Source organism: Pseudopipra pipra, chromosome 5 (assembly GCF_036250125.1).
Source record: "Pseudopipra pipra isolate bDixPip1 chromosome 5, bDixPip1.hap1, whole genome shotgun sequence".
Lineage (NCBI taxonomy): Eukaryota > Metazoa > Chordata > Aves > Passeriformes > Pipridae > Pseudopipra > Pseudopipra pipra.
This window is the reverse complement of record NC_087553.1, coordinates 23,820,385-23,837,977: the sequence shown is the minus strand read 5'-3', so window position 1 is coordinate 23,837,977 and position 17,593 is coordinate 23,820,385. Positions and strand designations below refer to the sequence as shown.

General features: G+C 50.2%; 1 protein-coding gene across 2 annotated transcripts; it reads left to right on the top strand.

Annotated features, from left to right (window-relative positions):
- Positions 1-105: 105 nt before the first annotated feature.
- On the top strand, positions 106-17,527 carry MFNG (MFNG O-fucosylpeptide 3-beta-N-acetylglucosaminyltransferase). Of its 2 annotated transcripts, none has more exons than XM_064655037.1 (8): positions 106-5,215; positions 10,266-10,314; positions 10,834-10,936; positions 11,031-11,184; positions 11,655-11,740; positions 13,049-13,214; positions 13,744-13,829; positions 14,667-17,527. In XM_064655037.1, the coding sequence occupies exons 1-8, from the start codon at positions 4,877-4,879 to the stop codon at positions 14,731-14,733; spliced, it is 1,050 nt and encodes a 349-aa protein (XP_064511107.1). In that variant the 5' UTR covers positions 106-4,876; the 3' UTR covers positions 14,734-17,527. The 2 variants fall into 2 exon arrangements, with proteins under 2 accessions (XP_064511107.1, XP_064511106.1); XM_064655036.1 differs by having other exon boundaries at positions 14,664-17,527.
- Positions 17,528-17,593: the final 66 nt, after the last annotated feature.

The following is a 17,593-nucleotide window of genomic DNA, read 5'->3' as shown; positions in this document are numbered from 1 at the left end:
GGCTGTGGGCTTGTGTGTTACTGGGAAGGTATGGTTGATGCACAATGGAATATTTTTCTTCTCCATTAGGCCAGCCCTTTAGGGGAAGGAGGGAGCACTGAATTTGCTGTGGTAGGGCAGCAAGAGGTGTGGGTAGAGGACAGGCTAAGTGTGCCACAGACTAAGGCCCCTCTCTTTTCTACTTGCTCCCTGGCATTCCGTCCCTTGCCTCTCCCCAGCGCTGACGTTGGCCAGGTTACTTTAGGAAAGTCAGGGAGAAGCTCACTTGATGTGTCTGGCTGAGTCCCTAGAGATTCACATCCCTCCATGCCCTGATTAGTGTTAAGTGACGAGCCAGTTACCTCATCCTCCTGAGGGACAACAGGGAGACTGAGCCCAGCCAGGCTGCTAAGAGAAGGGGGGATGGTGCCCCTGAAAGAGGTGGTTCTCACCTTAACATGGGGCCAAGCATGGGTTCAGACTCTGGCAGAGGGAAGACAGAGGGTTTGGGTAGCTGCAGCAGTGCTCACCTATGATTCCTGACCAATTGCCATTATCAGACCCACTGTGGGAAAGGGGTGCTGGGATACCCATGCCGTGGAGAAGTGGTGGTAGGTGGTCTTTCCTGACGCATGCAAGAAGAAAATGAAATCTGTGGCTCTGTGAGACTTCGTGGGGCGTGTGGTCAGGCAGAGAGCTGGGTCCACTGATTCTGAGGTTAATGGGAGAAGATGGGCACCAGCACCAGAGTCAAGTCCTCTCTGTGTCCTCCTTGCCCCTGTGATTTGGCACTGCTAGTGCCATGCACTTTTAAAGCTCTGAGCAAAGATTAACTTGCTGATGTTCACGAGTCCCCTGTGAGGTGTTATTTCAGGCTCTAAACCAGTTGCCTGTGTCTTTTATGAGGACAACAGTGAAGGGGGGAGGAAAGAAAATGAAGATTTTAACTTGCAGTCACTAAAATGTAGAGCAAAATCCTAGGTCTGCCCTGGAGCCATGCAACTCTCCTCTCAGGGCAGGGGGAACTGGCATACACATAGCTCCAGATGAAAGCTCCCAAGTGACACCCACTCTGGGGGATGCAGCCTGAGCATCCCAGCACAGCCAGCCCCCTGGGAGGGTACTTGCCCTGCAGGCAAACAAAGTGGGACTCTTGTTGAGCTGATGAGAAGACAAGTCCCAAAACAAGCTCCCATCCATCCTGTCATGGGTTTGAGATTAGAATTTGCAACTTTGCAGGAAAAAACATAGTGCTTGAGTATCCAGGAAAAACACTCTGTATGAGGCACTCTGACTTGGGGCTTGAAAATTCCAACTAGCCTTACTGTCACTTGAGAGCCAGCCCCAGCCCTATAGCCTAGGCTGAAGGTGGTAAAAAGCCAGCCCTCCCGTTTTGGGGAGTCAGGCTGTGCTCCCAGCTTAGCACTTGCTGGCGCACAAAGAAACATGTCCCCCAGCACCTCCCTGGGCCATCAGCTGGAGGAAAAGGGAGGCAAAAGAAGGTTGCTGAGAGGCAGGTTGGCACTGCTCAGGTAGCTGAGCGGCAGGAGGCACTGCCTTGCCTGCTTCCAGGCTTCTTCAAGGCTCTCTCTTTATCCAATTTGTCTTCCCCGAGGCTTTCAAAATCCAGCTTTAATTTGTTCTGGACACAGGTGAGAAGCGGGGCAGAGGGCTCCAAGGCAAACATAAATGCCTTCCCACTGCCCTGCACGCCCCAGACCACCTTCTTTGTACTTCTGGGGGGGTGGCTGCCTGCTTGGAGGAATGAGTCATAGTTTAGGTAACAGGCAGAATGCAATTAGCAGCCCTGGGCACCAATTACCAGCTGTAACAGCCTTGTGCAAGCCTCTGTAAAGAGTCACCAAGAACACTATTTTTCCCTCCAGGGAGGGAATCAGCATGGCAGCATGTGTGTCACCCAGGGAAGTCACCAGCCCTGTCCATGCTGGCCCCCTGTCCCAGCAGAGCTTTCTGGCACCATGCTCTGTACAAGGTAGCTTTGAATTATATTTGTAACATCTGGGGACATCACTAAGGCTCCTCTGCCTCTGTCCCATCTTTCCCTCCCAGATGATCTCCTAAGCCAGGCTGGGAAGTGCTGCAGGATGCCTGGGAGCCATGGAAGCTGCCTTTGCAACTGCCTGGGGCTGCTGGAGTGTGGCAGGAACACTCAGGGAGGTTAATTTCTGGTTCAGGAGCAGTGGCTAGCTGTGGGAGCAATCCCAGTATTGAGCATAGAGGCAGTGGATCAGTCACACCAGGTTCACATCCCTGCGGTAATGTAAGGCCTGAAGGTGAATGACTCCCCCTCCCCGCCCCATGTAAGCATCACTATTCAAAGGAATCTAAAAATAAAACCTGCAGGGACCCTCCAAAGGGATATGGGAGATGCTCTGGAGATGTTCTTGCTTCAGGGGAAGGCTAGAGAGAGACTTGGAGAAATACAGTGGGGGAGGGAAGTGGATTCAGTGGTTTCTTCCTTACAAAAGAAAAAAGTTGTACCCAGGGACAAGGCTAGGGTGAAAGTGTGTGTCTGAAACCTGGGGAAACTGAGCACCTGGTTTTAGCCCTGTGGGGCAATCTTCCCTGTGTGCCTGGAAAGTGTCTACATCCAGACACACAGTGGGAGCGTGGAACAGAGGGACCCTGATCCCTGCCCTGCCCTGCCCCTGTTTTCTAAGGTCCTATGGTCTGACATGTGCACAGGGAGGGGGTGCCCTTTTTCTCATGGAGCCATTCTGCACCCCCACCATTTCTCCTGGGCCCCCTTCTTATTACTTTTTATTTTTATTTTTTTAGTATGCTGAGATTGGATGCCCACAGCTTGCAGCTCCCTGAGGAGGTGCTCTGATTTTGGCAGCTTATGTAGAGCACTACCATCCTGCTGTCCCCACAGAGAAGCTGGGGTGGGGGTAAGGATATCATCCCCCTCCTGGGCTGGTTGTCTCTCTGTACCCCCCTGGCTGCTCTGTAGAGTGGCCTACAGGTAGTGTGAAGGGGACCTGCATGGTCATCATCAACCCCATATCAAACTGAACCAGCAGCAGAATGCAGCAATCCCCTCTGTGGTGGTCTTTGTCTTGGGAGGAGCTTCATACCTTTTGAGGGTCTCTGATATCCCTGTCTCTTGTTGGCAACCAGATGGCTGGGAGTGAGGGTGACACAGGGGAGATGCACACCTGTGTCCGATGGCACAGGGGGGCAGTGAGGAAGGAGCTGGAGGTAACATTTTGCTGCTGTGCCTATGGGTCTCTGGGGTTTTCCAAAGAGAGGAGACACCCCCCTTCCTTGCCCAGGAAAGGGGAAAAGGAAGCTTCATCATGGACAACACAAGAGCCACAAAGGACAAGTTGCTGAGCTCAGCCCTGCTACAGCAGCAAGGACTTGAGTGGGATATAAACTCAGCCGTGAGGCTGAGCCCCATCCCTGGAAGTGTTCAAGGCCAGGTTGGATAGGGCTCTGAGCAACCTGGACTAGTGGAAAGTGTTCCTGTCCATGGCAGTGGGCTTGTAGCTGAATGATCTTTAAGGTCACTTCCAACCCAGACCATTCTATGATTCTATGATTGAAAGGGAGGCAGCAGGCTCTCCATCACACTATCTGGTGTACCTGTTCCTGTGAATGTCACTGGTTCTGCAGTCACCTGGGCAGCAGAATGTCCGTGGGCATCCTGTGGGAATGTGAGATGGAGTGGAGGGCAGGGATTGTGTGGCTGGAGGCAGAGGAAAAAGGACCTTCAAGATCAGAGAGTATCTGGATCATGGTTTGGGAGATGGGTGTCAGAAGTGGGGTTCACACTCCAACTTGAGACTCTGGGGCATGGGGGGCTGGGGGGAGGCAGAAGGGGACACACTGTCCTGCTTTGGGGAGGCAGGCTGGGATTAAAGGGCAGGGGCAGCAATTCAGACCTGTGTCCAGAGGAAAAGTTTGGGGCTGAGGGAATTCCTGGGGTAAAAAACGTTCTTCCCAAGAACAATACAGGACCCTGCACCTCACCTTCACCAGAGCCCACATCAATGCCACCGTCCCCTCCTCCTTCAGGAGCAATGGGCTGAGCAGGGCTGCAGAGATCGGGCTGGACTGAAACAGAGGAGCGGGGAAAACAGTCAAGCAACAGGTTTGTCCTCCCAGATCTGTTCTTTGTCACCTCGGAGGTGTCCCAGACTGTGGGGGACACCAGGTGAGACGTCTGGTGAGACAAACCCACTGTCAGACCCAGGGCTCCCCGCTCTCCATCCTTCCCCCCGCTCCATCCTCTTCCCCCCCTGGGGCTGGCGCCCCGCCCCGTGCCCGGAGGCGGGACCGGGGCTGGCAGGGAGCAAGAGCTGCGGGAGAGAGCAGGTGGAGAGGCAGTCCAGCCGCACGCTGGACCCCCGGCCCCGTTCCTGCAGCCCTGCGTCCGCCGCTCGCCTGCCGCCCGAGCCCCTGCCTCGGATTGCTGGGCTGGTGTCTGCTGGGGAACTGATGCCTTCGATCCAGACTTCCCGCCGATGGCTCTGATCTCCTTTGCCGGCTTCTCAACACCCAGCCTAGGACCCTCGGTCTCTCTGTTGGGAGCGGGGATGCCCACTTTCCTCCTGGCAGGCTGTGCTAGCCACGTGCCAGTCGCCTCGGAGTATTTTCCCATCATGTGTTCCTTGCCTCGCTGGGTCATTGAGCCCTCTGAAGTCTGTGAAAATTCCCCCTGCTTGACCTGTATCCTCCAGGTCTGCTGCTTCTTTGGCTTCCTGGTCTTCACCCCCCTTATTCCTTGACCACACCCTGCTCAGACCTTGCTCTTGGCTGATCCTGCTGTGTCGGAGGCTTCGAGAAGAGCGGACAGCTTCACGTGGAGGTACAGGGAGAGTTTGTCCTTGTTCAGTAGGATACCAACTGCGGTGGGAACAGTTTGGGAGCCATGGGCCGTCGGCTCATCCATGGTCTCTCTGGAGCCGCAATCTTCCTTGCCACTGTGGCTCTCCTTTCCGTGCGGCACCGTGGGGCTCAGGAAACAGCTCAGTATCCAAGGCTCAGGGAGGGGATGTTGGAGAAGCCAGAGCAACGAAGCAAAGTGAGCGCAGAGAAAGCTGGTGGCAGGGGGCAGAAGGACCTCAAAGTCCGTTCTCTGGAGGGATACAGGACTGAGAGAAGCCTAACACTTGGAGACATTTTCATAGCTGTGAAGACAACCAAGAGATTTCACCAGAGCAGGATGGAGCTGCTTCTGGACACATGGATATCGCAGACCAGTGAGCAGGTGAGCGTCTGGATTCGAACTAGAGAGAAGGTGTTTGGTAATGGGGCAGGGATGGATTGTCACGGTAGGGGTATAAAAGCCAAAGGAAGGGGAGGATGGCACTGTAGTCCCACTCAGTACTTTGCCTCATTTTCTGTAATTCTCACTTCTTTTCACATTGAAAGGGGGATGCTACCCAGCAAAATGTTTCACTAGTAGCTGCTTCATGGGAAAGGCTGGCAGAGAGGCCGCACCAGACTGAGTGCACTGACCATTCTGGGGCTGCATGAAAGGGTGGTTTTCTACTTCCTAGTGCCATGAATTTGCTAGGTTTGGAGCTGATTTGCTCTCCTGGCCCTCCATCAGGATGCTTGCACTGCACCTGGGCACTCGTTACCCTGGGAAAGTGGAGTGCAGTGGGCAGGAGAACAAGGTAGAAGGACCTGGAAGACCTCCTGGAGTCAGCCCTGTTCACTCCCCGGCACATCAGTGTAATCCATTCCTGTCTTTCTTGGGTGGATGCTTTTAGGTGCATGATCTTGAAGTGATGAGGGTGTATATTTGTTTTTTAAAATATTTCTTTTAACTGGGGGTCTGATGTTTCCAGCCTTTGCTAAAACCGTGTTTGAAGCGTTTCCTTCCTGTTAGAGGAGCTGATGTGGGGCACCACATTAGTGGTGCTGTGCAGACTGGCTTGCTGGTAGGCAGGAGTACTCCCCAGAGCCCGTGTGCTTTTCTCCCTCCCTCACAGAGCTGCTCCTCAAGAAAAAAGAAATCCTGTGGCTGCCCTGAGGGGTGGTTTTTTTGCCTCTGCCTGTGTGTGATAGGTGCCTAGAAGGCACTTTCAGGCCTCAGTGAGGAAGGGGGATGGGGGCGGAGGTAACTGGGTAGGAGAGCGCTTGAAGCAATGCAGGGTTTTCTGGGTAAGGGTGGTTTTCCACTTCATGGCGCTGCAACTGTCTGGTCTGCTGCGGTCGTCACAGGAAGCCGTGTCCTATTTTGAGCACGCTTCCTCTCCTGTCTGCATGTCCCTCTCAGCATTTGAGGTGCCCTGCTTCCTCCTCTGGAAGCACTTCTCTCTATCCAACCTCAGCCCAGCAACTCTTTGGAGAAACCAAACCCAACCACGTGGCTGCACTGGCATTAAGATATTGTTACCGGGGCCTTTAGAGTGGGTTTTTAAGGGACAGTTTCTTTCCTCATGTGTTTGACAAACCTGGTCATTCTGCTGATGACAGGAATTAGATGCTAGCTCCCCATATTCATCTGACCCTCTCTGTTTGGCATGTAAGTGATGTCCAAACCTGGGAAGAGGTGTTGAATTTTCCATGCTGCTGCCAGCCTCTGGTAAACCTTCACAGACTGAGCAGGAAAACAGAAAGGAAGGATAGAGAGGGAGCATCACTCACTTTTAAACCGTGTTTTTTCAGTGTTACCAATTTTTGTTGTAAGCTCAGCGTTTTCCTTCCCCTCCTCAATTTTCCATGTTTTTATTCTGCTCTTTTTACTAAATGGCTTTGAGAGAAGGGGAATGGGAGCAGGAAGAGAGATAAAGATAAGTACATGAAAGTCAAACTCCCTTTTTTTTTTTTTTAATATATTCCTGCTTGAGGGGTTTTTTGAAATTTAGGGGAAAAGGTTAGTTTTGAAAATTTTACAATACAGAAAACCTCACTTAGCAAAAAAAAAAAAAAGTTTTCAGTTTGCAAAGTTCATGTAACTGTTGTGGGGAAAGGGATAGCACACCAGACCTATTATTGAGTTCTTATGGAGAGGTGTAGGTTTTAGGAGCCAATATTGGAGAGATCCAGGTCTAAGAAGTCCTGATGGACAAAGACTGCCTCCTCCTAAGGCTGACCCAGCATCTTTCTGTCTCACTTGCCCTTACTCAAGGCGGGAGACCAATTCAGTGAGTCCTTCTCCATCAGTGGCCAGCAGGGAAATTTTAGCAGCTGCCTGTGTTGCTGATGCCCGTCCTGGCTTCAGAGCTCATTACCTGCGTGGTGTCCTCCTGGAGGAAGCAACCCAGACCTCATAGGTCGGGCTTAGGTGACTGTAACAGGAGGCAGGAACAGCTGTGGTTTTTATCGCTAGGACAGACTGTATGGGAGCCAAATTAAAAGTCCTCTGTGTTGGACTCTGTTGGGGTAGACACTGAGAGAGAGACATTTTCTCTGAAACTTCACTGCTCAAAGAGAAGATGTGCAGTTGGTGAGAGATGGGGAAGTGTGAGATGGGCACTCTACTGGGCCATGCTCTGCCTCTTGAGAACTGATCCATGACAAAGTCCCCACAGGAGGTTGACATGAAAGTCATTTTAGCAAAAGGCCTTTTCCTCAGCAAAAGTTTAATTTAAATAGAAGTGTTGTTTTTGATGATTGTTTAGGCTGGACAGAATCTTGGAGTCACGTTCTTGGCCCCCGTAGTTTTGGTGGAGGTATGTCTATCTTTCTGGTCTGAAATGGCATTTTGTTTGGTAATGTAAACCAATTCTAGCAACTCCCCCTCTTTTAGAAGCCCACGTATCCAGCCAAATGAAATGAAACCTTTGAATGACCCATCCTGAACTGGCTTTCAGATTTTCAGTGTTGTGAATGCATTGTAGATTTTGAGTCTGTACTCTGGGCAGGACACAACAGTAACCCTGCTGAGGTATTTGCGTTTTGGAGGGGGATTCTTCACAGGCAAGGGATACCCTGTGAGCCTGGGAGATGAACCTGGCCTTGGATTGTCAGGTTCCACATCTTTTTTTCCTTTTCCTATTTTTTCCTTGCTAGCCTGCTTCCCCAGTTTGGGGTCAGGAGGTCTCAGAGCATAGTATTTATCCATTGAATGGACTCTTATGTTCATGAAGAGCTGCCAGGCAAAGCTGTTTGACACAGTGGCTCCGTATCACTGCTTGCACTGCTGTTGAGCAGACATCATTTCCCAGCCAGACATCTTGTCCACTCCAGAATGGAGGGACACTTTCTGAAGTACTTTCGTACTTCATCTCTCCTCGGACCCAGATTGGCTGTCTTGCTGTAGCACTGACAGCTGTCCTGGCCCAGTCTGTGTGCAGAGGCACCACGACTGGAGATCCTGCGTGGCCCTGTAGATGGTCTGATGAAGAACAGGAGAGTGGATATGAGGGGGAGGCTACTCCTGTCTAACCCATTTGCCTGCAGGGGCACAAGTGACATTAGGTGTTTTTCTGCTCCCACGTCCCCAGCAGGTGGAGTAGGTCTGGTGAGAGACCTTCTAAATCTCTTCCAGACTCCATTAGTATGGACAACAGTGAGTGGTGTCTCCTTGAGAAGGAAGTGCGTAACTGGGCCAAATGGTCTCCAGGCAGGGCTGTTTTCTCTCTCTTCCATCCCAGCCATCATGTGTGGCTTTGCTGAGGGACACATGGTGGTGGTCACTTGGATGCTGGCAGCAGCTGCTGTTCCAGGTTGCCCACTCTCAGGGGTGTGAGGGATGGAGAGACAAGGATGGAGGCAACTGCCTGAGCTATTGTGATCTTCTTTAGCATTTCTAGAGTACTGTAGCCAGGTTTGCCATGGAGATCAGTTTGGAAGAGCCAGAAAAATCAGATTTGCCAAGTCCCCACACTCATAACTCCCTTTTTCAAGTTATTTTGGACAGTCTAGTGTTGCTCATGGTGACAGTGTACCTTCATCATTGGGTTCCCAAAGAAACATGTTGGGTGTCTGTAAAAAGACGTTTCCCATCTTGCATCAAGAGAAAAGTAGGAATCTCAGAATATTTTCAGAATTAGAAAATTTGGGAAAAGATGCAGATTGTTATTTTAAGTCAATCAGATGTGATGTTTGGTAGACACATGATTTCTGGTTGGTTTTATATCTGTAAGCAAGTAATTTCCAGCAACAATATTTCTTGGGGTTTTTTGAAAATGTCAGAAAGTTTCAACAGTTTTTTTTTTTCTTAAGATGAAATATTTGTCATAGTGGAAATTTCTGACACTGGCATGCTGGCAAGGGAAATCCCATGACACTGACAATCCCTGCCTTGCCTGAAGGTTGTGATACAGTCCCCTGATCCAGAGCAACTCTTTTACCTGAAACTTAGCTAATTGCTTCTTGTCCCATGATTATCTTGAAAGTGATTTTAACTAAGAGATTTTACTGGGGGGGGAGGTAGGAATGCGTGCATGTTCCATTGCTGCAGCTCAGCTGTGGGAGAGCCACTGTGGCACATACATCTGAGACCATGAAAACATCCTGCTGCCTCTGCTTGAGCCAGGTGATCTCTGAGCATCCTTCATTGCCTTCTTTTCACGTACGGAACATTTCTCTTGCTGTGTCCTCTTGATAGGGATGTATCTCCCAAATGCTGGGTGGGTGTGGGGAGATGTAGAGACTCTTGTCTCCTTGCCAGAGCCTTTGGGAGAAATGATGGCTCCTGGGGCTGTTGTCTGCCTGCCTTGTTCCCTTTGTCCCTGTGCAGGTGCTGTGTTTAACCAGCCTGTGGGCAGCTGGTGGGGAAACTGTTTACTGCTCGCGACTCCTTTTTGATTTCATGAAAGCTCATTTTCTGCCTGAGGAAAGCTTTTTTCCACTGGCCCTGATCCTCGCCAGGCCCTGAAGAGGGGGAGATGTGCTACACAATGGCAGCGAGGGGGGTTAGAGAAGCCTGGGGGGTGGAGGAAGAGGAGGAGGAGGGGCAGAAAGTGGCAGGGGGCTGTGCGCACTTAACACACAGACAGATGTTCTCCTTTTAATCCAAGCATCATTTAACCACAATGCTTTAATTTTTCTACCACTGACACCTAAGCCAGGGCTCCTCACCCCCTCACTCAGTGTCATGGGCCCCCCGTTCCCAAGGCAGTGGGATGGGGGCAGAAATGAAGCCACAAAAGCGCTGATGATTGTGCTGTGCAGGAAGGGGGAGCATAGCCCTCCTTCTGTTCAACTGCTGTTTCAGCTGCTGCCTGGGAGCGGGCTACAGCAGCAGAGGATGGGGTCGGAGTAACCATATCGTGTGTGTCCAGCTGTGGAAGAAAGGAGTGGGCATCCAGGAGCACCACCAGTCCATTCCTGAGAGTAACCTCTTTTCCTTGTTTTCTCAGACCTACGTCTTCACTGATGAAGAAGATGATGCCTTGAAAAGGAGAATGGGTAATGATCTATCCTATAATACCACGTTTCCACCCTGCTTTCAGCCTCTGAACGGCCACAGCTTTGAGAAGGGGTCTGGCATGAAGGCTGGCTCTCCTGCACCATCACTGCCCATTGAAATATGTCCCTTGCCTTTCCTGTGGGAGGACCTCGAGCTGTGGTGGTGATGATTTGGTGTATTTGTCTTGCCCCAGGAGAGGCAACTGGAGGCAGGGTGCTGCCTGCCTTAAAGCATCTGTGGGTGGAAGCTGCGCATGACAGAGCCCCTCAACCTCTACATCATGGTTGGCAGCGAGCAGGGTGGAAGTGCGGATGACAGGTCTTCTAGTCTTGGCCAAATTACTTGGCTTTGTCCAGGTTTCATCTCCTGGTGGGGGAAAGCTGGAACCCATGTCACCATGGACTGGGGTGCCTGTTGGGAGGCCATGAGGAGGCTGGCTGTGAACAAACCCCTTCCTTCCTGCCCAGATGTCCTTGTGACTGCTTTCCATTGTGACAGTGCTTTCCCTCTTCTGGCAGGTGACCATGTGATCTTCACCAACTGCTCTGCTGAGCACAGCCACCTGGCCCTCTCCTGCAAGATGGCAGCTGAGTTCGACGCCTTCCTGGTCAGCGGCCGGAGGTGAGACAGAGCTGGTGTGGGAAGCTCTTGCTTCCCTGAGAGCAAGAGGCACGCTCCTTGCCACAAACCTCTTGTGTTTTCCTATCTTCCCCAGCTGGTTTTGCCATTTGGATGATGACAACTACCTGAACCCTCAGGCCCTCCTGAAGCTCTTGTCCTCCTACTCTGAGACGTGGGATGTTTACCTGGGGAAACCCAGCCTGAACCGACCCATCCGGGCCTCCGAAACACTGCCAAACAACCAGACGGTACAGCCTTTGGTGGTGGTGCAGGGGCCAGTGGGTTATTTTGGTGCTCTGGCTCATGGGCTGTAGACACACTGCAAGGAGAGACGGGTCCCAAGAGCAAAGGGCAACAGCTGAACAGCTGAACAGGAAAACTCGCCAGTCTTGTCTGAACATGGTTGTAGGTGTTGACTAAATTTGATCAACCTAGGGGAAGAGTCTCACATTGCTGCTCTGCCTTTGGCTGCCTGTTTGACAGCAGATAAGCCTGCCCTGGGCTGCCCACGTGTTGATACCAGCAGGAGCTTGGCCGTTCCAATTATGAGGAGGTCAGAATAAATGCTGTACTGCTTCTGGGCAGCAGACAGGGGTCTGGGATGACAATAGGGCCATGTTTGTCCTGGCATCAAAGCCAGGTTTCCAACATTACCATCTCTGGGAGTATAGTATCGTCTGAGCCTCTGCCATTGATTTTCTCTGGTGTTTCTCTCCAGAAATCTGTGCGCTTCTGGTTTGCCACAGGAGGGGCTGGGTTCTGCATCAGCCGCAAGCTGGCAAGCAAGATGGTGCCGTGGGCCAGGTGAGCTGCGCAGCTGGTGAGCATGGGAGCCATCAGGGACGAGCAACATGGCTGCACATTAATTCCTGGCAGTGTCGGATCTAGATTTGTACATGTAGTGTTTGCAAAGATGCAGAGTGCCACATCCTACACATCTGAAAGCATGTGGGACTGGAGGAAGGATGTAGTGGGTAGGTCTGCCCCTTGACTGAAAACAGGCAAGAGCAGGCACAGCAGCAAACATGATCATAGGATAATATACATCCCTTTCCCCCTCTCCTTTAAGCTCTTGGTTACTCCCCACATTCTTTCCCATCTCTTTCAGCTTCCTCTGTCTCTTTTCCTAAGTGCTTTCCCTGTCTGCCTATCTCCTCTCCCCTTCATCTGCCTCTTTGCTTAAGCTCCCTTCTAAGCTAATTTTCTGTTCCCTCACCCCAAACCCTCTTCAGCTTCTTAGAGCAGCCATTGTCATTTCCTCAGCTTGATGCATGGAGAACAGAGGTATGTCCCATGGTATTGTGTTAGCGCAGCCTACAAGAAGATGATGTATTCCATGATACCCTAGGTTATGTCACAGGCTGTATGCACATATACTGGTAGGCATTGGCTTTGCCAGCTGTAACTAGATCTGAGCATACCCAGAAAGACAGATCTGATCCACACCAGGTGGCTGGTTCAGATGAAGCCCGTGATACACATTTTATGGTAGGAGGAGGATGATCTGTGATCTAGTGTAAAGTGAAAGTGGCATAGAGGATAATGCCTAACCTGGCAAAAAGTCTGCCACTGCTTTTTTAAAATGCTTAGAACACATTTGAACTAGCTGAGCGTTGTTGTAGTAGACAGTGCTTCATGCTGCGTAACTGATTCCAGTTACAGAGGCCTTAAAATTGGGTATAGCCTATCATCAAAGGATGGCCAAGCGTGTGGTGTTACATTACAGTGGAGCCATGGATGGCTTATGCAAGCTGCAAAACTCTTTCTTCTTTCTCCTGGTCCTGGCTGTGTGCTCCCACCGTTTCTGAGCCCTCAGGGGCTCAGCGCCGCTCACCAAACAGGAGGAGAAGTGACTCTTTGAAGTCTGTCAGTTCTCTGCATCAGCTCACTGAGGAGCTGGTACATATCAGGGACAGCACCTGACAATTCGTGGGACAGCATGGCTGCGAATGCTCAAAGAGCAAACACATTCCTGAATCTTTGCAGGTGGAACTCAGGGATTTCTTACCTAGTTCCAGGATTTACTCTGGTTTTCAGTAATCTCCCACCCAAGTGGATGCCTATATCTGCCCCTACCGTTTTCCTAACCCACACAATCCTACTCTCTTCCAGTGGCAGGAACTTTCTGACCACTTCAGAGCTCATCCGCCTGCCGGATGACTGCACCGTGGGTTACATCATTGAGTGCAAAGTTGGTGGGCAGCTGCTGCCCAATGCGCTCTTCCACTCCCACCTGGAGAACCTGCAGCTCATCCCCACCTCTCAGCTCATCCAGCAGGTGAGGAGGGGAAATGGAGCAAGAGGGAGGTGTGTGAGGAAGGTGAAGTGGAGGGGAGCTTACAGGCACATTGCTCCATTGATGGCACTGATGTGCATTGCATCAATCATCTGCTCTTCTGGGGAGGCTTTCCTGACAAACCCTCCTTTGAAATGGAGCGGATGTTGCCTGCAGCACAGTTGCCAGGCACAGTGTCCTGGGATCAGTGGTGGGGAGCACAAGTATGGGAAGTGATGGAAGGATTGAGGGCATCCTTGGAAGAATGTGTCACAAGGACAAGCAGAAATGATGATTGACTTGGAAAGGGACTTTGACACGGCACCATGTCTGCCTTGTGTGGGGGTGTAGGGGCTTGGAGAGGCAAAGGACTAGCAGGGTCCTCCATGGGGAGGAAGACAGGAGAGATATGCAAGGCAGAGGCCAAAACAGCAGAGAAAGAACCAGAATGGGACCTTTTGTCACCCAAAGCAAGTTCCTTGCTCTTCAACTCACCTCTACTCCCTGCTCATTTCTCACCACCACTCTGTAGGTCACCCTCAGCTACGGTGTCTTTGAGAACAAACTCAATGTTATTGAGCTCAGCGGCCCCTTTTCTCCACAAGAGGATCCCTCAAGGTATGGGGCATGTGGTGTGAGCCCTCAGACAACAGGTTGGGAAGGGGAGGGCAGCCAAGTAGCATGCAGGAGGCAGAGAGTGAGGGACAGAAACCTTACAGTCACATGGCTTATTGGGTGAGGTGCACACCAGCAGTAAGCTGTTTGTGAACGCTTACAAACTTTGCAAATCTTTTTGGATGAGTGGGAGGAAAAGGAGCGTTCAAAACATTTTATTTGGACAATATCTAATCCAAAAGTATTGCAGTTCTTCACATTTTGAGGCTGAACAAGCTAATCTTTACCTCAGGGACAGGAACAAAAATGTTCTTTTAAACTCAGGAAAGGAAATTCTGCTTGCTGTTTCATTTTATGCTTTGCTGAGAAAACTGAAGGGAAAAAAGAAAAAGGTTCACTTTGGGCTGACTGCAAACAAAACTGTTCTTTGATTTACCTTCTCCTCTTTGAGTGAACAAACCTGAAGTTGTTATTTGCAGAGCACGGATAGGAAGATCCTAGCTGGAGATAGCAGGGGTGGGAAGCAGCTGGGTTGATGAAAAGAGCATCGACAGAACCATGTAGCAGGGACTAGTGCAGTACCCATTTCCCTGCCTGTGATCAGGGTGAGCTGTGGGCTTGGGCTCCATGGGCCAGAGCTGGATTTGGGTATCAGAGGGAGGCTTGTCTGCTTAGCTTTGCTGAGAAAAGACATCTTGAAGCGAACAACCAGTCCTGAGCTCTGTGGGGCAGGTTGGGCACCTGATGTGGAATGGGATGTGAGGAAAAGGTCTACCATTTTACAGCTGTGTGCTGGTGTAAAAACTTTTACCTGACCTTATTTTGCTTTCTCCCCAGCAGGTTTCGATCACTCCACTGTCATCTCTATCCTGACACCTCCTGGTGCCTGCAGCCTGTTGGCTGGTGATGCCTGAGCCTCAGCTACAGTTGGTCCTAGTGATACCTATGCACCTTGTAGGGGATGGGACAGTGAAGAAGCTTGGTGTCCTCAATTTTGCCTTTTCTACAGTGGTCGTGGGGCTCTGTGACGGCTTTTTTGGTCCTTGCTCAATACTGGTGACACAGGACAAGAGACAGGATCTGTCCCAAAGATGGATAACATGGGCTGGACACATGGATAAGCTTCCCATCTGTGCTGGGATACATATAAGGGATGGGAGCAGTATGCCTTCTGAGCAGAAGAAGGACTGAATAGTAACTGCTGGGCATCTTGGTAAAGATGAGGACTTGCTGCTCTGTGCTGTGGCTGCATCTCGTTGACTAGAAAGTCCCTGGGTGTGTGTAACCAGTGCACAGCTGAGGATGGCTGGCAGCATGTCATCGCTCCGGACTCTGAGCAGGGCCTCTTCCTCCACATCTGCTTGTGCTTTCCCTACTTGCAGCCACTGCCCTGCTGAGTCTCTGCCTAGTCAAGGTTTATAGAAATGGAATGTGACCATTTCTGTCTTGAATGAATCCTGGAGAAGCGTGGTCCTTGCTCAGCACAGGGGAGATGGACAGGAAGTACAAAGAATCAGGAATCCCTTGCTCTGCTGGGACAAGAGAGGAAGAATGAAAGGGAGCCAGGAGAAGACTGATGGAGATGAGGACAGTTCCCGGATTGAACACTGAGGGTCTGATCTTGTATGGTGCTGCATTATTCCTCTCTTTTTACCTTCTTGATGTGGGGTCAGGATAATCTCTTGCTCTAATTACCAACCTGTCGTCTGAGATTAGACTCCAGCTCCTGTCTGTGAGAGGAGACATAAAGGATTAGAACTGGCTGAAAGAGAGGAGAAAGGAAGAGATGGAGAAGGAGCTCTCAGGAGCGGATTAGGGGTTACAGCTTTATAATCTTTTCTGTCCCCGACTAAAAAAATTAAGTCATGAAGGAATGGAAACAGCAAGGCAAAGAGCTTTTTATCTCTGCGTTTCTTTACTCCAGAGGCTAATAGGAGCTTTCTGCCTACCTGCTGTCCCTGCCGAGTGCAACAGGGAGAAGGAGAGGCCCCAAATAGGTTACAAGCTTTCTGGCATGTTTGTGAAGAGTCCTATACTCAATAGAGAGCCTGGCGTGAAACCTGGGCAGTGCTGCTTGCTGGGGAATGAACTTTGGCATCATTTTGTCCTTATACACACGGTTAAACTGCCAGGGGAGAGCATTGCAGGGAAAGCTAGAAGGCAAACAGACTGTTTTAAATGGCAGGTGGTGCCACAAACAGGTATTTCTCTTTAAAGAGCATTTCAAAACAGACTGCTGGGATCTGTGAGAGGTCCTGTAATCTCCAGATGAAAGGACAAATGCCCTTTCTCCAAAGAACTGCTCAGCTTTGATGCTGCTGATGTGACTAAGCCTGCTGCTGGTGGATTGGAAGAGCCAAAGGCAACTGTCACTGTGGCTTTGCTGTTTTGAAAACTGGCCACTCTGTCACCTCCTTCCCCCCCCACGCACTAGCATCTCCTACACAGCACACATGAGGTTTAAAGGAATGGCATCAGAAAGACCTCTGCAAAGGGGATCTAGAAAGGAACGAGCACTTTAATGTCAAGAGAAGCAGAGGGCAGCAGCCTGTAGAGCTGTTTTCCAGCCTGCTCATTCTTACTGGCATATAATCAGCTTGTGTAGCAGCAGAGACCCCTGCTTTCTTCTGTTGCACAACACGCCTTTGAACTGGAAATTCGTCCTGAGCAGGGAGAGGGGCCAGCTGATGCCAATGGCCATTCCTTGAGTTGTGCAAAGCACTTGGCTCACACAGCTGAGCTCACCAAGGAACCGTGCGACACAAAACAGACACACAACTATTGGAAGAGAGATGCAGCATAAAGAAGTCCTGCCCCACAGGGCAAGCAGTTGGGTTTGAAGAAGATGAAATACACTTTCATGAGAAGAAATGAGTCTTCAAGAGAAATCTACACTACTTGGATATATCCTTTTTCCCCATTCAGACTTTCAGCTGATGTTAATAGAGACTTTGAGTTAAAAAGCCAGTCCTATCTGTAGATGTCCTGGTGACAGTCAGAGCAAAATGCGATTCATGTGAGGAAACTGGTATAGCAGCTTCACTTCCCTGGGGAAAAGCAAAGCAGAGAAACTGAAAGCTTGCTTTAGATCCTGGCCTCAGCTGGTCTGAATTGACCTGGTGTCTTTTGCATGTCTGAAGATCAGATGTTTAATGGGTTGAGTCCTTGAGTGGCTGCATGGGGACCAAGACTGGGCTTCGTTGCTGGAGCAGTTAAGTGTCACTTTTGTGGAAAATGTCTTGTCTTATAAGAAAACAGAACAGATGAGATGTCTGGGGCAGGGCATCTCTTGGGCTGTAGGGAAGCGAATGGTAGAAAAATCCTGTTATGCCTGTGACGACAATATGCTGGAAAGAAAATAGCTTCTCAGAGTCGACAAAAGAAACCAGGTTTTCTCTACGAACAGAGAGACAGCTTAACGGGACATTCACCACATGAAATCTGATCAATGTTAAAACATGAGTTAAAATTAGTTTCAGGAATGGTTCCTGCCCCTGGGGCTTGCTGTCAGATGCTATAGTTTTACAGTCTCATTTTCCTTGTTTATTAAAATGTTTAGCTGCTTGGGAAAATGAGAAACAATCTCATGTGAAACTTTTCAGGGGACTGTCTTTTTTTATTCTCTTTCATGATTTTCTGATGTAACAAAGATTCTGGAGAGGTTCCGCTGGGTCTATTAAATTTCTATTTTTTTCTTCTCTTTTTTTTTTTTAATATCTCTACCTTTCTCTAGCTCACTCTTCCTTTTCTTATTGCCAGAAAAAAAA